This window comes from Panthera uncia, chromosome E1, assembly GCF_023721935.1.
Source record: "Panthera uncia isolate 11264 chromosome E1, Puncia_PCG_1.0, whole genome shotgun sequence".
In the NCBI taxonomy this organism is placed as follows: domain Eukaryota; kingdom Metazoa; phylum Chordata; class Mammalia; order Carnivora; family Felidae; genus Panthera; species Panthera uncia.
The window spans coordinates 10,646,040-10,668,323 of NC_064814.1; the positions used below are offsets into that span (position 1 = coordinate 10,646,040).

The following is a 22,284-nucleotide window of genomic DNA, read 5'->3' on the forward strand; positions in this document are numbered from 1 at the left end:
ACTTTCAGGAGACTGTTGACAGGGACCGGGAGGTTTAAAGCTATGGCTTTGGTAAGCACCCCAGTGAGCTATAGGAAGGCATTCGTAAGAGTCGGATTGTGCAGCATCAAAGGAGAACTCTCTAAAAGAGGTGGGTGTTTTCTCAATTAATTTAAATTCTGAGGCTTTCAGTAGTCGAGGGCTAGAAATAAGACCCAAAGAAAGGAACCATCTTCACAACGGCTTAAGAAAGGTGACTGTGCCATTCGGCTCATGATGCTAAATGGTCCAAAAGCATTTGGTGGTGTGATATAGACAAGAAAAATATTAATACACAAACCACATAACACCATTAAAACTCAAAAAACATCTTTTTTTCATTTAAAAAAGTATTTAGAACACATAAAACAAGGCAACATTTATTCTTTCTTCTCGTCTTCCGGTGTGGGGTCTGCTGGTGGTTCCTCCACGGTTGCACTGTTGCTCTCTGAGCCAGTGTTACTATCACTGGTCCCTTCCTCAGCCATACTGTCCACCCCCTCTTGCCCGCTCTCCTTGTCCTCAGGAGTAGATGTGCCTTCTTCACCATTCTGTTGGCTCTCCGTCGCTTCTTCAAGGTGTGTCTCCTCTGTAACCACACATCTGTCACTGTTAGTTCCAAGACACAAATTCATTCTTCTAATTATGCTGACAGTCTAGAGCTGTACCGTCCAACATGGTAGCCGCTCACCATGAGTAATATTAAGAGCCAGCATGACTGAGGAACTGTTAGCACCCCTGAAACAATTTGGGTTTGCAAATCTACTTTTTAGCTGTAAATTTACAAAAGCTAAATACAGATCAAGTGTTTCTGATGAAAATTTAGCTTCTAAATTTAGATGTGCTACAGGTATAAAATACACATCAGATTTTGAAAACTTAGTATGAAAAAGGAATGTAAAAAAGTCATACTTAAAAAAATATTGATTACATGTTAAAATCTTGTTCAAGACATACTGGGTTAAACAAATAAATATATTATTAATATTAATTCATTTGTTCTGCTTTACTTGTAAAAAGTGCCGTTAGAAAATTTACAATTACACAGCGACTTACATTTTATTTCCATTGGACAATGCTGTTCTGGAGTGCTTTGGATTTAATTAGTAAGAAAGCAGGTGTGGAAATGATAAAAGGGAGATATTTTAGGTACTTTGTTAAATGTCATGCTGGGTTGTTTTCTGTACGAAATTAAGAGCACGAAGTTTTTATTCTAATATTCTCAATTTCATCTTTTTCTTTAGCTAGAAGGATAAAATCTAAGTAAAGACTATACAGGCATGCTCTACTCATAGACAGAACAGAGGCAAAGGACAGAGTGTTCTGTCTACTTGCAAAATAAGCAAAGAATCATACTCCATACCCTAATTCTCAAGCTCCTGCTTTAACCACAAAAATGTGCTCATGCTCCAAATTTGTTAAGATAAAAAATATGTTCAAAGCAGAAAAAGAGTCAGATAATGAAACTTAAAAATCTGACTATCTGAAATGCTAATCTGCTGAATTAGATCTTGTAGAAACATCTGGTAAAGAGATCTATATTCCATGAAATGTTTTCCTGATGTCAAATCAGAAACTGTCAGCTGAATACCAAGTATGAAGACTGTCCCTCCCCCTTCTGCAATGATGGTCCAGGGAGCCTTTAGCTGTATTTCCCATGATACTTTGAGCTCAGTCCTGTTTGCACAGGGCACGGGACAGGGTCAAAGTAGTACCTAAGGTGAGGCGATCTCAAAATTTCAAGTAATTGATTTAATCAATATTTTATGTGAGTTTGACATGTTATTTTGTGCTTTGAGAAATGCTTTTAAACAGGAAAAGCAGTAGGCTTGGTAGTAAGAACTTTTCTCAGATGGGGTCAACAAGTCTTCTCCGTAAAGGCTAGACAGTCAAGTATTTCAGGTTTTATGGGCCAGGCAGTCTCTGCAACCACTCAACTACACTGTGGTGGCCCCAAAGCATCCAGACAACATGTAAACACACAGGTAAGGCTATATTCCAAAAAAGTTTATTTATGACAATAGGCAGTGGGAAAGGATTTGGCCTGCAGGTGTCCCTTGCAGGTGTCCCTGATCCTTAAAAGCAACAACCACAAATCACATTTTAGCAATAAAGGCTAAAATACTGACTGCCAACACTACATCAAATCCAATACTAAATGATTTTATATACATTTTCTTATTTATCCTTGGGCACTCCTTCTCAGAGGCTGGCACCAGAGTACTTACACAAAGAACCTGTGATTAAATAATTTGTCCAGTCATATGCTAGCAGGTGGTGAAAGAGTTCAGACCCAGATCTGTCTGACTCCAGGGCCAGGATCCTAACCTTTGTATCATTATACTTTATATTCCCAAGCTAGAAAATGATGCCTCGATCTGGGCAAATACCTGAGACCTCAAATAGCCAGACTAAACACCAATGCCCCACTGCTGTTTTGTGTTGACACCAACATTTTAGCTGAATCTAGGACAGAGATTAAGATTTGCAGAGAAATGTGTAGATCACAAAGAGAATAATCCTGACATTCACTTTGCTGTCAACTGGCAGCTCACCTGTCTCCATTGGGACACTCTCGTCATCCTTCTTGTCCTCGGTCTTACTGGCAGCTTGCTCTTCCTCAGGAACCATGCTGCTCTGACTGCGTTCAGCTTGCTCCGCTGCCTCTTTTTCTCTTTCCTCCTGCCTTTTGCGAGCCTGTTCCTCTGCCTGTGCAATTTCAGCGGCAATTTTTTCCATATCCACTTCCACTTTCAAACCGCACAACTAACAGAAAGAGAGAAAACTCTCTTAGTTAATGTTCTTTTCTTACAATCTCTGAACCAGAGAAATTTTATTTCAAAAGGGGGCTTTCTTGGCTAGGAACTATGTACATGTATACAGGAAGGGAAAAAACATGGTTCTAGGTCTGCTCTGAAACTCTGTGTCTACAGGAAAAGAAAGCAGCCACGTAACCCTAAGGACTGCAGAACGGTTGGGGAGGCGATGCTGAAAGTACTGGGTTATATACAAGGCTTCCATTTTTTATCTCAAGCTACCTAACATTAGATGTACTTGTTTTAATACAAAGTACACACTGTAAACTACATTTCATGAAAACATTTAATGAATAAATCTCAATAAAATGAAAACAAACTCATGATTGCAGGAGTTTAAATTAAAACACCAGAGGGTCCAGAGTCTACGGACTTAGCACGTGTGTGTTTTTATATTTTAAACCCACTGCAATTTTGCCAGAAAATGGGAATAATTTCATAAAACAAAGATCTTACTGGTTATAGCACAGTTAATTCTATTTGAAAGTAACATTCAATAAAAACACTATTTTAGAAAAAAGAATGAGAAAAACAATAACAGACACAGTGATAAAAAGTACAGTGAACACATTAAATTGATACCCTTTTAAGTTCATTGTTAAATGAATCTGTGCTTTCCAGGAATTTCCTCTTCTTTTCCTGGTGTCTCTCCTCTATTTGAAGAAGTTCAGCTTCTAGTTTTCGCTGAAAGACACAGGATCCAGCTTTCTTATTACTGAATTACTTTCTCAAAAGCAAATGTCAAACACAGGAAATACATCTCATTTTGTAGCGGTCTATACTTTTTTAAAAAAATGTTTATTTATCTTTGAGTGAGAGAAAAAAATGGAACCAGCAGGGGAGGGGCAGAGAGAGGTGGAGACACAGAAGCTGAAGCAGGCTCCAGGCTCTGAGCCGTCAGCACAGAGCCCAACGTGGGGCTCGAACTCACGAACCATGAGATCACATGACCCGAGCTAAAGTCGGACATTTAACTGACTGAGCCACCCAGGCACCCCTGTAGTAGTCTATACTTTTTAACAGTGTGACAAAGATTTTGAATTTTTTATTTAAATCATTTATTACACAATGTGTCTAGCTAAGATCTTAAAAGCAAAAAATGCAGTATAGAGGAATGATTACAATTAACAAGTAGCTGTTAAAGAATATTGTTTCAGGCTTAATTTCTTCAGAAAAAAATATTTAGTTAAGCAGTAAAGGATGATAGGATGTCTTAAAATCCTGAATGGACATACTTTCCATCACAAGCGTCTTTGTTACAGTTTTAACAACTTATTAAATCCCTGGGAAACCTCCGTTTCCTCTAGCTCTTCTCCGAATCAGGAACAGGTTACAACGAACACAGAAATACTTAACAGGCATACCGCTGCATGGTATAGAATCACGCCACTGGGGGTCTGTGACACAGGCCCAACTTATTATAACAAACAGTTTGTGACTTTACCTGATGAACCATTAAGGACTGGACCTGTCGTTTGAGGACCTGCATTCTAGCTGTTGTGACAACTGACCGAACGTCTGGCACCACACTCTCACTAAGGATTTCACTGATGAGGCGGTGGTTTCTCTGGAAACGGGCGGTGGCTGTATGCTTCATTGAAAAGCCATCATCATAATCTGGAATAAACAAGATGTTCTGGAAATGAGGTCACCAGTAACCATAAACAGGAGAGTAACAATGTTAATGCTTTATTACCAAGGAGCCATGGCCCTCACTGGTCTAACAATGGGGCCTAACAAGGGCATTGTGGGAGCACCGGGGCAGTCACGTGATAAAAGTCATACAGAGGACTTAACATGTTCACTGGCCAAGGTATTGGTTTTTCTCACAAAATCTTTAAGTGATGATATGTGTCTAGAAGGATTTGGTTGAAACACAAATGAGATAGCCATGTGTCTTCTGGCCTGGAAATCCATCAACGGGAAGGCTGCATGTTACAGCAAAAGTGAAATGCTGCTGAATGGTTCACTTTCTTGGTAGTAATTTAAGGCATTTACACCTAATGACAACATCTGAACCGGGCAGTGTCTTTGTCTCTGTTTAATTTCAATAGTAAAATAATGAAAATGCCCACCGCGGAGAAAACATTATCTCTAGCAATACTGTTTCCCAGACCAGCATATACATTTCATTCGATTAAAAAACCATTAAAGCCCTAAAGTAATTTTATAGGAAATGAATGTTTAATACCAAATTTTACTTTTATTAATCCACATACAAATATAGTTGTTGCCAGTCTGTAAAGCTATTACTTTGTTTTCATTCACTCAAGTTCATACATATATAGTATGGATCAGGCTCATATGCTTATCTTTAATAGCTATGAAACAGTATTTCCTTCTTCTCAACCCTTGCTCTATCACCTCCATGATTTTGGACATACCTGATAATAATCTGTACTATTTTTATTTAACATGTTTATTTAAATTAACTCACTTAAAAAAAAAAGCTCCCTCTAAAGCAATACACATTAAAATAGAAGTTCCTCTCCAACCCACCTAAACTATCTTAGTGGCCCACCAAAGGTGGAGGGACCATGGTTTAGGAAACTTTGCTAGAGGCCCGAATTGTGTGGCTCTATCACAGTTCAGCACCTCCGTTATCATTTGGTAATCAAGTAGTTCCTAAAATGCCCATCATCATAATACCAGTGCTACAAACTGCTGTGCAAATTACTTTCTGTCTCCTTTCGAGTAATTTCTTTAGGACATATACTTCTAAAATTAAAACTACTGAAAGAAAGAATACTATTTAAAAAGATTGTGACCTTTTCTATTTGTTAAGGAAGTTTTCCATATTCACACTTGAGATTATACATGGTATATTCGTGCTACCTCTAAATTATATATATGTATTTGCTTTTTGATGTTTTCTTTCATTACTTGGAGCCAGTGTTGATCACTTGGAGGGGAAATCAAGTCTTAGCAATCTAGACTTGTCTTTCCTGCCACTTCTAGTTGTCTAATTTGGGTTTTTTGGGGGGAAGGAGTAGGCTTATATTTTCTGGTTATTTTCTAATTTCCAGCTATTTACTTGATCTCATGAATATTCTCTAAATGCCATTTAAAAAACCTTTCACTGCTTTGTGTGGAAACTGTGTATGCCTTCTCTGTAACAGAAGCTGGCAGCTGCTGTGCTCACAGGGACCACCCTTCTCTTGGCCTGATGCTCATCCTCACCTCCCAAACCTTCCTCTTTCTACTCAGTTCAGGGGCATAAGTCCAAGGTCTAAAGTTATTCTTATCCTGGCATCTTTATTTTCACCTTACTTTCTTACCAGCAGCTTTAAGTTCCTATCTTAAACTTACAAAACATAATGGGCCAAAGTCTGAGGAACAGAGAAGAGATCTTTTGAAGACTGTTTCTGAATGAATCTCTGCAATCCTGCTCGATGTTCATGCAGCCACCTTTCACCTAACAAAGACTGTTAACTGTTTCTACTTGTGGCTTCCGTGTACTCTTATACTGAACCCTCACCATCTTTTCAATTATTTGTAGACTGGATCTTCTTCTATTTTTTAGTTCAGTATGTTTTTCTTGCATTAATCATCCAATCTGAGTAATTTTTGGTCTGTGTTTGCTAGTGTGTCCTAAGCACTGCTGACTCTGTTAAACAGAGTTTAACACTAGGCATTGTTCCTAGTCTGTATTCTACTCTATTATTATTATTTACAGTATTCTATTCTACTCTGTATTTATGTGAATATCTATCAATATCCCAGTCCATTCTTTTAAAAAACCATTGTTTTTCCTCTCCTTCTGGGTATATGTTTATTCATTGTGTTTAGGTGACATTATTGCTTCCTCCCTCAATGTTATTTTTAAAGTTCTTACAAGCTTCCTCTTTGTTACCACTATGGGATCTTAAATTATTTTCTTGATGTTTTTGTTACTTGTAGCTAGAGCTTCTGGCCTTTTCCACATCACAGCCACACAGGGAGAAAATGTTATTTGTACAGCAGGCTTGATTCGTGGAGGAGAATGCTCATAGCTGCAGGAGGCCAACTCTGAGGCTCCTTGCAGTGTCAGACCCTGCCTGGCTGTGGAGAACCCGGGATTAATCTGTACGCCTGCAACCTAGTCACAGATTGCCCATCAGGAAGCTCTGCTATTTGTATGTGTATACATTTGTACATGTGCATAAAATTTGTATGTGTTCCCTCACGTGTCACCATGAGTTATGTTGGATTTCTGAATTAAATGGCAAACAAATTTATAATACTTCTACCCACTCAGTAACCTTCTCCCTTAAGAGCCTTTAATTCAGCAAGCTTAAGGAACCAATAAGAAAACAGGACATAAGAAGGCATTCAGCTCTTTAAAAGCAGGTAAGGCAAAATTCTGACTCAAAAACCTTTCCTGCATTCTGAGTATAAACATTCTGATAAACAATAAATAGTTTTTGCTATTTTCTGCACTAACAAAGATATCTTTTTCTTGTGGGAAATTCATACACAGATCTTAAAATAATTAATGAAAATACTGAAATGGCACTTAAGTATGCTTTGTTTTCCATTTAGGATAGGAAATAAAAACAAACTTAAAAGATTCCTTGTAATTTTACTTCTCAGAGAATGCATAAACAAAACCCCACTTTTTTTTTTTTTTTACCATCTGGATCTTCAGCAGGCTGAATGCTCATGTAAGGTTCTCCTTTCTCCATGCGAGACTGTCTCTGTCGACTTTCTTCCTCTAAAGCAGCTTCTGCACGACTTTTTGCATTTATATAAGCAAGGTATGCGGGGGAATTATGATAGGCCTTCATAGATTCATTGTACTCTATCTGAAATTCAAATGTTTTTCAGTTTTATAATTCACATATTACAGGTTATATGAATACCTTTATCTCATTCGAATATCAAAAGATAAAATGATTTCCTTTTTACAGACAAGGAGTCTGAAGCGTAGAAAAATTAAGGGACTTGACCCAGGCAGACAGACAGTGCAGACTTAGCTGATTAGATCTTTTGTTTCTTTTCTATACAACAAGCAAATGTTTATGCATTTTATATTGTCTCCATCCCGCTGTGGTCCCCATTCTACCTTTTCTGCTTCGTATTCGTTTAAATATTCTTGTTTTTCTTCATCAGTGAGATCTCGCCACATGCCACCAATAATCTTGCCAATCTCCCACAACTTTAGGTCGGGGTTGGAAGCTTTTACTTGGTCCCAGACCTTAAAAAGGAAACATGAAATTTCAGTATTGATGCCTAAAAATATAGACCTTTAACAATACTTTTTGATACAGAAACTTAAAAAAAAAAAAAATTTTTTTTTTTAATGTTTATTTATTTTTGAGACGGAGAGAGACAGAGCATGAACGGGGGAGGGTCAGAGAGAGGGAGACACAGAATCTGAAACAGGCTCCAGGCTCTGAGCTGTCAGCACAGAGCCCGACGCGGGGCTCGAACTCACGGACTGCGAAATCATGACCTGAGCCGAAGTCGGCCGCTTAACCGACTGTGCCACCCAGGCACCCCAATACAGAAACTTTTAAACATGAACAAAAGCAGAGGGAATTGTATTAAACTCCTGTGTTCTGATCAGCCCGCTGCAACAATTATCAATAGCTGGCCAATCTCATTTCATCTATACTCTGCTGGATTAATACACAGCAGATCTCAGACATCTCCGATCACTGTTAACAGTTCAGATGAACTAACCCAGTAACAGTCTCTGTCTCTTTAAAGGTTCACAGAATTTAGAAGGAAAGTGGTTAATCTGCTAACACAACAGACCTTATCTTCAAATACATGTACAGTAATTATGACCCAAAATTTCTAAATAGTGGCAAATATGCTAAATGTTCTTGTCATTAATAAAGACACTGGCTGTGTTTGTCATTTTAAGAGAATATAGGTTTGTCACCAAATGGAACTAAACAGAACAAAATAAAAACATGTGGGAAAATTTAAGAAATGTAAAGAAAATAAAAATTACCATAAGCTTACACTGTTTGGAGACAACTACTGCCTTCTGGGCTTTTTTTCCTTCAAACTAACATATAGCTGCCACTGTTTTAATAAAAAATATGACACAAATAAACAGATGTAGTCCTGTATTCCTTTTTTCACTTCACACTTTTCTCACGTCACTGAATTTCTCCAAAAGACTATATATTGGCTACATAACATTACCTTCTGGATTTAAACCATTTTTATTTAATCATGTTATTCTTGTTGGATTTTAGTTCTGGAATTCTGAAATCAGAACTAAGTTCTTTAAAAACTGCAATTCCTTATCCTTCCCTCTGTGCACAGAAAAACTGGCTAAGCCATTATGAAATGTGATGGAAAGCAAACAAGCAAAGACAGCAGTCCTCACTCCCCTCTGGCTCCTGGGCACCTACCTTTCTGCTGTACCTCATGTAGGGCATCAGCGGCTTATCTGGTGGCTTTGGGGGTTTTGGAATCGTAATACCAGAGGAGGCCTACAAAAGAGTTAAATATATTCATTATTCAATCGCAAGTAGTTCACCAGCAAAATGAAAAGAGAGTCCCTTAACAAATTCTAATGCGCCTTTCTTCTACTCGTCCATGGATACAAGATTCTTATATTTTCTCCACTGAAAATAGCTATCACTGCAAATTCAGAAATGTTCACATCAAAAGAAAATAAAGAAAATGACTTTAGGCACAAAATTTTAAAATATTTTACTTAGCAGTTTATTGCTACTGCTTTGACAACCTGGCTGTAAGAACAAACAAAGTATTACATAATAATCCATACATCAAAAATATAGAGTTACATATCACATGTCCCATGTTAGGACATTACCTAGCACCCTTTTGTTGTGCTTAATTTACCATTACACATACAGTCAACACTTGATTATCTGCCCGAGTCTGGGCTCTTTCAGCACTTACCACACTCACAGTCTGAGGGGGGCTTTGTATCTACTCGGACAGCTTCAGGAATACACTGCACCCCCACATGAATGACACCCCTACAAAAACTACCTCCTAGGTTCAAAAACAGAAAAAAACAACAACCCTTATTTCCTTTATCAGGACTAGACATTTTATTTTTCTTAAGGTTCTGTCTGTATCTAGTGGTTTGTATTGAGGGGATCCAAAAGCGTAAACTAAAGTCATGCCTTTTCTTGTCCTGAGTCGTAATAACAGTGCCGGAGTAAATAAGTTATCAGGAACAGAGAAATGGCAGACACAGGGCCCAATTAAGTTATTTCTGAGGCCTTACCTTATATCGATTTAAAAATTTTGGGGTTGGTGGGAACAAAGAAAAATGAAAACAAGAGGAAAGACAAAATATTTTTTAAAAAGGTAAAGAAAAAGGTGAGCTAGAGAAGAAAAAGTGAGTTAGAGAAAAAAAAAACCAAAGCAGAAAAAATGAGAGATTGGTTCATTCTATGGGCTAATATCTAGGCAAGAGATACCAAAGAGCTTCTAGTGAGCACCCCAGATAACTCCAATCCAAGAGTGTTTCTTTCTGAACTTATTTTCATTTTAACATATATGACTACATTTGATGTAGGACCCAGAATAAATTAATCATGGCCGAATCATATATTTCCCCCCAGTTTCTAGGAGACAACTGATATTGATTCTCCTTGCCAGGCTTGGGGGAGGGGGAAGAGGTGCTGGCTTCACTCTAATTATCAAAAGACAGAGACTGGCAACTCCTTATAAAGAGACTTAGTGACATTTTGTTCCCTTGCCCTTCAGTTGTTATGATAAAACCCTGGACAAACGCCTCTTTTGAGTTGGGACATCAATTACAACCTTATTTTTTGTCCAAGGCTCAGAGATTAGTGTATCTGTGCCCCAATTCCACTGTTTTCAAACAATGCTTCCTCCTCCAAGGAGGGTCTTCCTCCATCCTTATATATTTTTCAGTAACTCTGCTTCTTCATACATGAAATTGTTAGAAAGCATATCACCTTTGAAGCAGGATTTCCACTCTTCTTTCCACTCCTCCTATACATTTATACAATAATTCATGCTGGTGCCCATGCAGACAGACCCTGTTTTGTTTTGTTTTAGCCAGCAGCGGGCAATGGAGGTGAGCCACAAGGGATAGAAACTGTAAACAGCAGTGATCTGAACAGCCAGTAAGAGAAGATCTGTCTCCAGGTCTGCAGCAGTTTCAACGAGGGGTGAGGGAACTCCTACAAGGCTAAACTTAAATCATGGGTTCAGAGCAAGACACACAAAGGTCTGATTTTTCATTCATAAAGTTATTAGAAAGCATCTCCAACATAAATCTTCAGAATTCCATGAAGTGGGTTACAAATAAAGTTGGAATTATGCCAATAACTGAAGTTGGTAGACCGCCACTCACAGATTTTTTTTTTTAAGAGAAAGAATTCTAAAAGGTCTGTTTAAATATATCAAATTAAAACACTTTAAAAACAAGTTCTAGTAATATTTGCTCTGATTACTTTTCAGAGAACCACATTTGATAATATTAATGGATTTGCTTATTTCTCCTCCTTTCTTCCAAAGGAAGGTACCTAAATCGTCTACATACTGAGGCTGTATTTTCATTACAATGATAGTCAATTTATAAATACAAACAAAAGAAAACCCAAAACAAGAATCACAAAGTTAAATTCTAGCAGGTTTTCAGGACACTGAAGATTTATATCACTAAACATCCCTAATTTATTTGCCATCTCAGCAGACTTCTACAATGCCTTAAACATTACTCTTAAAGAAAAAACACACACACACAAAACCAGTTTGCACTTAAGACACTTTAACCTTGTTTTGAGAAGAGTCCATTAGAAACAACCCCTGCTTTCCTGTAGTCCTCTAGCTTGAGGAGTGAAAAGCTGCTGGCCCCTTTACCAAATGGCCCAGTGGTTATGCTTTTGGAGGGTTTTTTCACGTGTTTCTATCAAGAAAGCTACCTCTAACCGCAACTGTCCACCTTTACATTTTCTAACTGGCAATGAGTTGGGGAAAGTAACTGTGTGACTATGCTTGTCACAACTGTGCTCACATGAGAGTAATTCCTGGGAATCACCATAATTTTATGAAATCTATTTTGGCCACTCAAGAGATTTTATTGTTGTTTCTTCCAATTCCCTGCTTTCTCTGGCAGGGTCTCATTTAAGGGTTTCCTTCTAGGATGGAATTTCCATTGCAGTACAGAAATAAGCTGTGTTTAACATCTTGTCTCTACCTGGTTTCACACCTGTACTTAAGAGCATGCTAATCACCTTCGGGAAGAAGGACTGACTAGGAATGGATTCCATCTCACAGCTGTCACTGGTGCTCCAAGAGGTTTCAACACACTGCATATAGTCTCAAAACCATTCAAGTGCATGAGAGTCACCAGGGAAACCAGATGTTCTGTAGAGCCTAAAGGAAGCTACTTGATGGGGTTTCACAGAATCATTCCTTCAAATCACTGACTTAAGACTATTTGCAAACAATAATACCAACTAAGAGCCAAAAAGGGGAGAAAAAAAAAAGGTAACACATAATTGGGGTCATTTGAAAATAAAACACTTTTATCATGGTCAAAATCAGATCTATTAAGTCATAACAAAGCTTAAGTTAGATATACAAAAAAGGTGTATGAAACTTCAGGCATAACTAATTTTCTTAGACAGCAATTCAGTGACCTAAAGGAGAGAAGACTAAAAGTTGAAGGGGCTGGGGTTAACACAGGCTGAAACCCTTCAGTTTCTAGGCCCTTCAAGGTTAAGTCTAGCAAGCAGTTTGATTACACTTCAATCTGGTGTTGAGAGGACAATGATACCAAGAAAACCACCACAAAGAAGCAAAATACTAAATTTTCTATGCCCAACAACCCTCCTGCACTAATCGACCCGGAAACTAGTGCCCAATGCAAATGCTGGGTTCTAACATCTCCAAGAGGGAATGAGAAACAGATCATTGACTCACAGGCCCTGAGACAGCGAGTGACCTTTCCTTTTCCTACTGAATGATCTCTCTTTATTAACAGAGAATTCCCGCAGATACATCCAAGTTAGGAACAAAATGCTTATACAAACTGAAATACAAATGATTCTAATATTACACTTATCACCATTTCTATGCCATTAACATAGATAATCAAGAGCTGACTGTATAGAGCTATTAAAATGTAATCATTCTCTTGTTCACTCCCCATGAATAATTTTCTGCATTAACATGAATGATCCAAAATTGATTCTGCTCCTTGTTTAAATTAAATGTTCTTTATCATTGGATAACCTTGCCACCCATTATACCTGTGAAACACATTTAGGCCAGGGAAAAACACGTACCGATGCACATAAAAACTGTATGCATTGTGAAATGCATACATACACACACTTGTCAAAATTCTTTCCAGATACCATGAAATATGCATGGCACATAAAACTTGATATGCTTATGAAGTACAAATTATGCAGAAACAATGAAAAATTTAGACAAACAAAACTATCAAGTTAAGCAATATGCTTACCAAGATAGACATACAGTTTGATAGTTACAAGCTTTCTGCTCTAGCTTGACTACAGGGTGAGAGGGCTCTTTTGAAGTCACATTAATTCAATTATTTATGAATACAGCAAACAAAAACCAAGTATTAAAAATTTTACAGCCATTATGGGTTGTAAAAATTCTCACCAATGCCACATTCCAATGTATGTAGGTATTTGGCTTTTGGATTTATTTTTATTTACTTTTGGTAAATCATTTTCACATTTATCTTTCTTTGGTACTTAAGCTTCTTTGACTGTAGTTTAAGATGATTCTAAAATGAAAATGTGAAGTACATTACCCAATTTGGGTGTCTTAAGTTGATCATTTAAATGAAACATCGTCAGTTACAGAAATCATACCCTTGTCCTATGGATTATAAATGCACTTCAAAATGGTCTGGCACATTCAACTTGCATTCTGCAATTCTTTGAAGTGATATGAAAATGTTTTTCTCTTTTTAACTGGAGAGAAATGAATCTCAGAAAGTCAGCTCTTAAATCCAAAAGACAAACAATTATGTGTAGCAGTTCAAACTGGTGGGCCACCGAAAAAAGCTCAGGTCCGTAAGCCCGGCTTTTATTAAGAAACTGAGTCCTTGAGCTTGATGCCAATGACCTTAAATGAAAGATACTCTTTATCTCAAAAAGGGTATTTTAGCTGTAATAAATTCTAGGTTTGTCTACATATAGTATAAGCAGTGCCCAGGGCTTTATCTCTACCAACCACCAAACAGAATGGATTCTTCTTTTCTTCTATATACATATCCAGATCTCACTACTTTTTTTTCCAGTGTACAATCGTACAACGAATGTTTAAAATACTGAAAAAGCCAGGTTAAAAAAATTGTTTTAGATGGCTGTGCTGATGACTCAAAAGGACCTAACTCTGGAGGCATTTCTGGTCAAATCCAGTTGTTTGCCGGATGCTGTAATAGTTGATTCTCCTACCGTGACCCGGCTGTTGGTGCCCGGGTTCCCTCCCAGCCTGTAGTTGTTGTAGGCGAGATGACTGTATGGATTGTATCCCACAAACCCTGGTGTGCTGGGCATTTGCTGATGGAAACAAATGAGACAAAAACACGAATGAGAAATGAGCTCAAACGAGGAAAACACAGAAATGAAAAATGATCTGCATATGGCATGCAAAAGCAACCTGAATTTAAACAAGCAATGATGTGTTGTAATTGTTCTTTTTCTTTCATTGAGAAACCAGTCTGCAAGTGTTTTTTTCTTTCTTTCTTTCTTTCTTCCTTCCCTTTTTTCCTCTTTGCGGGGGGGCCAGTGGTGTTTGTTGTGAGTGAGAATGTGTGTGATTTTTCTGAAATAAGCAACACACTGAGGTGTGTCAAACACTCAGGATTACTTTATGGTCAATAACATAACAACTTAGCAATACATGTCTGAGATAGGAAGGCTTGAAGTGTGATAAACTAGAAGTCTGAAAACACTTTACATGCAAAACAAAATGTGATTTATTTGACAGTTATGTAGATGCTGCCAATGTATTTATCTATTAAAAACAAATAAAAACAAGAAATGGATTGTTTTCAAAGACAGTTTTAAATCATTCTATATAATGTGAGAAATGAAAAGATACTCAAATCAGGAAGCCAGAGTTGTCAATAGAAAAGAACATATGTGGGATTCAATGGATGTCACATACATGATTTCAAAACAAAGACTTGTAAGAAATGCATGGATTTAATTCTGGGGTGCTATCTCATCTTTTCAACCCAGTCTTTCTTTTTTAGACTTTCTCTTCCATCTCTTCTTTGATCCATCACCCAGAGGTCAATCATGAACACTTTCTGCATTTAGTTTTAATGCAAACTACTTTTCTAGTCGACAGACTTGAACTCTCCTTTTTCATCTAGTTTCTTGATAGCTCTGACCCTTTCAAAACACAGCTGCTCACTGCAGCAATGGAATTTTTCTTTTTGAATTGTATGTTGATGTAATCACAAACGGGCTCTTAGACAGTAGTGCCCTCATGGTTAAAACAATGACATCCGATGTTCATGAGAATCAAGGTAGAATGCATAAAAAGGATGTAGCAAAGAGAAACCAAAAGTAGGGTATTTAACCTAATGAAACTCAATCAAAACAACTAATTTAATTTTAACATGCAATTAACAATATTAGTCTTCACGTGTAGAATGTAAAATACACTTAACACACCCCAACTAAGCTGAAGCTGTTATAAACACAATTTTCTAAAACATGCCGCTACACATATCCTAAGTGTCCAAAAGAAAGATATTCAAGCAGATATTACATTTGCAACTCTTTAGGAGAACAACTGAGCAATTCTAGTCTGTATAGGTATAAAAGACGCAAATTAAGCATATTTAAGTAGGCAAAACACAGATGAAGTATCAAAGGCACAAAAGAAGTGTATGTTACTTGGAGTGGTACATTTGGGTGGTGGTGGTATTGGTGGTGGTATTGGTGGTGGTGGTATTGGTGGTGGTGGTGGTGGTGATGGTAAATAGGTAATGGAAAAAAAAGAAAAGGAAGGAGGATAATTCATTTCATATCCATTCTGTTGGATGTCCTAATCCCTAGTCTTCTGTATTTTATGTGTCAATGTGAAATTACAATGGTACAGAAATAGGACTAAAGAAAGGCCAAAAAAAAAAAAAAAAAAAAAAATCCCTTTCTACATTTGAGAAGTCATAAGGGGACACTTGGTTTTCGAGCTATTTTTGTTATCTCAAAAAATCAAGTTTTTGTCTTCAAGAGATTATACAGTGTCAGAGGCAATATTTACGTCAAAATGACATCTTCAAAGGTTGCATAAAGAATGAGAATCACAATGTAAGAAAATTAAGTAAGGGAATTAAAAAAAATCAAAACTAAAACATTACAATTATACCATTTCCAAAATTGAAGTACATGGTTAGCTCTTTGAGGTCAGGAATCTCAACTGTTCAACTCCACCTGTATAACCACTAGCAGAGTGCCAAGGAGATGGTCATAAGAAATGTTCTTTGATTTAAGAAAGAAAACAAACCAAACACAGGACTTTAAGAGTACTGGAAGTAACTTCTGAAATTGTATGTTACATAAATGGAAATGAGACCATGAGATACGGTATCTCTTTTAAGAAGTATCTTAGGAAAAACAAATTGTTGATAAACATAACTAAAGCATACATCTGAGGGTTAGTAAGAAGAGTCATGGAGTGGAGAAAAAAATTACACAAGGACCTAATTAGTAGTCTAGCCTGAAATTTTGGGGCTAAGGGGTAAGGAAGGAGGGCTGACAGCTGTTAAAGAATTGCTTTTGTAGGCTATGGTCAATGTTAACAGTGTTTTGTTTTGTTTTTTAAGACAAAAACAAACAAACAAAAAAAACCCAACAAGGAATCCATTTCAGCAAGGCCTGAACAGTTCCTGTTATATCTGTTTTGTGGATTGGATGATTATTTTACATGCTGTCCAAGCTGGGCCAGAACTTGTTGGGTGAAAAACCTAGTTCACAAGTATTTAGAAACTTTGAAACATTCAATAGGCAGGATCTGACCCACGGATAATGAAATCCTTACTTAAACAGCTTGAAAAATAAACATTTACAATGAGTGTTATTATAGAACTGGAAGCTTCACTATTTGATTTAATATGAAAATTATATATAAACAAGGAGAGAAAAATGTAACCACTTGAAGGTTAGGTTTAAAAATAATAACAAATGGCAGAATGAGCATTCACTCAATATTAACTTTTAAGAGTCTTGACAGATTAACTAGAAAGAGGTGTTAAACTTATCATTTATTTCCCATTAAAAAAAAGAACTGAGCATAGGAGGTTGGAATTTCAGCAGTATGTTTCTTTAAATGTTGGGGTTGGTTCAAGGTAAGATGCAAAGAGTTATTTTATTTAGTAGGAAGTGCTGTTTTTTGGCTGAATTTTTCATCCTGTTGCTGTGATGACTGAGTGACTGTCACTGGAAGACATCTGGGTTTTTGTATCAAGGCCAGACTTGGCTATTACATTAACAAGAAAATTAAAACTTACTGTTGCAGGAGCTGGGGTGGGAGGTGGGGCATAAGATGGTCTTTCTGTTTGAAAGAAAATAAATAACTTCTTGTAAACAACTGAGATATAATACTATGCAACAAAACTACCAATGGTCCTGTTTTGAAGAAAAAAAATGAGAGTATTTTGGAATTCCCATTTGCTAGGGCATTAGTCTCTTATTAATAGATTGATAAATATAAAAAATGAAACTTACTTGACATTTTGGAAGGTTAAGTTCTCAGTTCCTTAAGAATGAATCTGAGACACTAAAATAAAAAAAGAAAAAAAAAAAGAAAAAAAAAAAGAGAATCAAAACTCAGCAAGCATAAGAGATGTTTCCCTAAAGAATAGGGTAGTTTAAATTGGTACTTCTTAGTAAAATTACACTATCTTCTAATAATCCAATTTTCTGCATATTTAACTAGTTCTTATAGGTCATTTGGCTCATCAGAATTAAACAACTAAAACAAATTACTGGGGATATTAGCATTAATATTAGACATAGACTTCCAAGTTTCTTCTTATGATATTGGGCCACCTCTTGCATGGAAAACATATTGCTAATGCCATGTGAACATTTAATTAAACTGATAAAAATACAATGACAATAAAATGTGATGTATTATCAGGGCCCACCCCAACAAGGCCTACCAGATACTGACAGATCACTGATGAACAGCAGCTTTACCTTCCTCTTAGAATAACAACTTCTATTAAAACAAGGCAGCATTTTATTCCTGGAGGCAACGCAAAAGGTAACTGGTGTGATCATGAGCTTTACGCTCTCTAATGGTGGCAAATAACTTTCTCTCTCCTGGGAATAACTTTGAGAGTCTACCTGAGAAACTCTTATTAACCCTTCACAGCCCATTTCAAAATATTATCTCCACAGTGGAACTTTCATGATAAATTACCCGGGAAGAATGAATTGCTTCCTCATCTGTACTCCTATCCAATTTACAGATCTATAATATTGTTCATTACATTGTATCATACCTGTTAATATGGCTAGATTGTGGAATAGACACCATCTAACTCATTATTGCAGTCCCAGCACCTAGCTCAATTCTTAATGCATTTTGTCCTAATATTACCAGCTCAGAACAAGACCATACACGCGTGAGCTTGTTCCTCACATCAAAATACATCACACACGATGTGTACAAAGAGACAAGCATTCATTTTTAAAAAAGAAGCAAATAACTTCTATGACTACTGGAATACTTTCATGGAACATTACGTGAAAACAAGCATGATGCTTTTGCTTCTATTCTACATTTTAAGGGAATTCCCTGGAGCATAAGGAATAAGAGGACTGTGTGGAAAGAAATTTTTCAATGGCCCAACCTGGGTCTCTCCCTCTTAAGGAAGGGGCAGAATCCATGGACTCCGGTGCACATAGATTTCCTTCCGCTCACATTAGGGAGTGGGTGGGGTGTGGGTGGAGGGACTGTCAACATCCAGAAGGCCTTGCTGCGGGGATCCCTGACAATAATTGGCAAAGCTCCCTGGTACATCACATTTTATTGTTAATATTTTTAAATTATTGCTCTCGTCTGCTACTATAAATTCTAAGCGTGAGCTTGTACATTTGTCTGCCACTGGATCCATCCCCCGTGCCTGGCATAAAATACTAGCTATTTGTTGAACACTTTATACGGGGCAGGCTTATCACTTATTTTGGTTCATGGTCACAACCACCCTACGAGGTATGTATTGATAACCTACTTTACACCGGAATAATGGGAGTCTCGGCGAGTTTAAGTAACTTGTCTAAAGCCACACAGCCAGGAAGTGCCAGAGCCGGGATTCAAAACCAGGCCAAACTGTTTCAGAGCTCTCGCTCTCCACTCTAAGCCACAAGTTCCTCGGTCGTTGCCGAAACAAGGGGAAACCACCTTCCTGGGGGGGAGGGACCAAGGGCTTGGCTTGCCCCAGGGCTTCCCCTGAGGTCGTTTCCTTTAGGTTGTTGTAGAGAAGGCACTTCACCAGCAACTCCACTAAAGAAGGGAATGCATGGGTGCCTTGACCAGTTTGGCGGGGCTAGTGGCAGGGGCAAATCTTGCCGCCGAGGAGGGGCCCGAGATAGACCTCCCTCCCGGCTCCGGCTCCGCTAGGCCTCAAGGAGGCCGCAACCGGCCCCCAGCTCCGGCCCCGCGGCCCAGCCTGAACCTCAGCAACCCCCGGGAACTCGAGGTCCAGCCAAGCAGGGACACCGCGACTCGCCACCCTCCCGACCCCATCGGGCCCAGTCGGAAACACTCACCCGCGGGCAGAAAAAGCGCCCGTAGCTCCGGCCTCGTTTTCCTTTGTCCCGCGCACGCCCCGCCCCTCGCGTCCGGAGCGTCCGCACTCGCACTTTCCACACTCTTCTTAATTGCTTTCCAGCCCTCACCCGACTCTTTTGCAAAAGGAAACCTCCAGGTGAGGACGCGGTGGTGTTTGGTCCAGTCAGGGATTTTTTTTCAGGCCACAAACGTTCCTCAAACCCCCCGAATGTGGGCACTCTTCAGGCCTGGCGCCGATTCGTCACGGCGAAGTGGGCGGAGGGGCCCGGCGGCGGCCGAGGCCCGGTCGGCGACCGCGCGGAGCCCGAACGGCGGCAGGTGGCGTGGCGGGAAGCGTGGGCCTCGGCTTCCACGAGCGGGGCCGAAAGACGGCGGGGCTCGCGCCGAGAAGAAAGGCCCAGAACCACTACGGCCGCGCGGGCCTGGCCCCCACCGCGCTCGCGGCGGTGGGGGGAGTAGTGGTTGTTTTTTCCGGGTTCTTCCTTGCTCTTTCTCTCGGAACAAGAGTATATACTTCAGCGAGCCGAGGGGTGGAGGCGAGGACGACTCGGTTCGCGGAGTTTCGGTCCCCACGGGCGCCTCGCAGGGCTTCCTGCTTTAACGGCTGGGCATTAACCCTTGACCAAAAGCAACACGGACCTTTTCAGTTTTTCCAAGCGCGAGTGGAGTCGAATTGCCAGGTTTCCGAGCCGGGGCCCAGAGATGTAAATCCCCTCGCCCGAGGTTGTGCGCCCTTGCGGCGCCGGGATGCCACCCGTCTCTGCCCAGTGCTGCCTTGCCTTATCCCCACTCTCAGCTTAAACACCTCTGTCCTTCCGGATCCTGCTCAGATTCTCATTGTGGTGCCCTCCTGGAACTTTCCCCCAATAGTCCTTCCTCTGAATTCCCACGGTAGTTGGGTAACTTTATGATACTGTGTACCCACTCTCTTGTATCAGACTGTGTTTGCTATCTCGAGCGTATTGTGGGCCTTGAGAGCAAAGGTTCAGTCATCTTGCGTTGATCATCTTTCTATTTCCAGTGCTTACTTAGGGCTTGGCTCATTGTTAGATGCTCAATAAATGTGCACTGAGGCAGCTTTCTGGTGTAGTCCAGGGCTCTTTCCACCAAACCATGAGTACGTTGGTTTACCGGGTAGTACCCCGTTCCTTGGGTATATAAACACCTGACCCATGCTGTGGGCCGCTGTGAAGGGAGAAGAATCTGTAATTACTTGAAAACACTGTTGACATTTGACTGATTGAATTTTTGGGTTGCTCTTAGCCACCATCCTGGGCATGCCAGCAGAGATGAGGACATTTCTAGAAGTCTGCAAAGCCAGGCATAAGTGACATTTTGTCTAATTCTTCCGCTCTCAATATTTTCATAGTCATAAATGGAGATAAGTGAAATTGAAGGGGACGACTAAAAGAGAGGTCATCAAAGGATGACAGGTAGTCTGAGTGGTGTTTGAGATAATGTACAGCTGACTTTGAAGGAGGGAGATTAGGGGGATGGGTTAGAGATGCCCTCCTCCCCCCCCCCCCCAGTAGAAAATCCAGCTGTAACTTTTGATTCCCCCCAAACTTACCTATTAATAGCCTACTTCTGATTGGAAGCCTTACTGATAACATGAATAGTTGATTAACACATATTTTATGCCTTGTATTATACACTATATTCTTTTAAAAAAATTTTAATGTTTATTTTATTTTTATTTTTGAGACAGACACAGAACATGAGCGGGGGAGGGGCTGAGAGAGGAGACAGAATCCAAAACAGGCTCGGGGCTCTGAGCTGCCAGCACACTACCCGTCCTGGGGCTCGAACTCGTCAACCTGGAGATCATGACCTGAGCCGAAGTTGGACGCTAAACCGATTGAGCCACCGGGTGCCCCAATACATACTATATTCTTAACAGTAATACCTAACTTTATCTTTTTTTTTTTTTTTTTTTTTGGCATTTCTAGGCTATGCAGTTCCTCTGCAAGTTTTTTCAAATAGTTGCAAATCTCCAAAAATTTTACCAATATATTTATTGAAAAAAAGTCCACGTGTAAGTGGACGTGTGCAGTTCAAACCCATGTTGTTCAAGGGTCAATTGTACTTGAAACCACCTTTTTAATATAAAAGCATCTAAGACTTATAAAAGATTAATGTAAGATACATGAAAGCCTCAGCAAGAATCTCAGTACCTTCTTTCTCTGGTTTTGTCCAGCACCTCCAGCCTGGTTTCTTCCCTGCACTTGGGGTTATGGTGGGGGGATTGGGCAAGTGTGGTGCTGGGGCAGGTGTTCCTCTGTGTCATTTCCAGGCAGTCCTGCAGGTGCCGGATGTTACACTGTAGTGGGAAAGAGGTGGCACAAAAATGGCAGAAAAAGAAAAGGGGATCTGAGTGGAGTAGTGACATTGATACACTTTCCCACCTCCTGGTCTTTGCTTAAATGTCATCTTCTCAGTGGGTCTTTTCAGACCTATTTAAAATTGCAACTCATTTCCCAATCTCTATCCATGGTCTGTGCTTTGCTTTGTTTTGTTTTTCTATAGCTCTTATCACCACCTGGCATACTATGTATTTATTTTGTTGCCTTTTTCTTCCCATCAGATTGAAAGCTCTTTCAGCGTGGGGACTTTTCATATCCGGAACAGTGTATGGTACATCCACGTGCTCAATGTTTGTGGAGTGAATAAATAGTTACCTCCTTTTCTCTGCTTGGCTCTT

At 39.2% G+C, this 22,284-nt stretch overlaps 1 protein-coding gene and 1 long non-coding RNA gene across 3 annotated transcripts; one reads left to right on the forward strand and one right to left on the reverse strand.

The window, feature by feature from the left end:
* Positions 1-331: 331 nt before the first annotated feature.
* Positions 332-19,739, reverse strand: SMARCE1 (SWI/SNF related, matrix associated, actin dependent regulator of chromatin, subfamily e, member 1). Of its 2 annotated transcripts, XM_049636012.1 has the most exons (11): positions 19,562-19,646; positions 17,510-17,561; positions 17,293-17,336; positions 14,225-14,329; positions 9,185-9,265; positions 7,879-8,010; positions 7,447-7,618; positions 4,279-4,451; positions 3,417-3,518; positions 2,574-2,784; positions 332-607 (listed from the first exon to the last, which is right to left on the reverse strand). In XM_049636012.1, exons 2-11 carry the CDS (start codon positions 17,514-17,516, stop codon positions 399-401), a joined length of 1,236 nt encoding a protein of 411 aa, XP_049491969.1. In that variant the 5' UTR covers positions 17,517-17,561; positions 19,562-19,646; the 3' UTR covers positions 332-398. The 2 variants fall into 2 exon arrangements, with proteins under 2 accessions (XP_049491969.1, XP_049491970.1); XM_049636013.1 differs by lacking the exon at positions 17,510-17,561 and having other exon boundaries at positions 19,562-19,739.
* Positions 19,740-19,912: 173 nt separating this feature from the next.
* Positions 19,913-22,270, forward strand: LOC125926509 (uncharacterized). Its single transcript, XR_007459110.1, has 2 exons — positions 19,913-21,482; positions 22,168-22,270. It is a non-coding gene; the product is annotated as an uncharacterized LOC125926509 (long non-coding RNA).
* Positions 22,271-22,284: the final 14 nt, after the last annotated feature.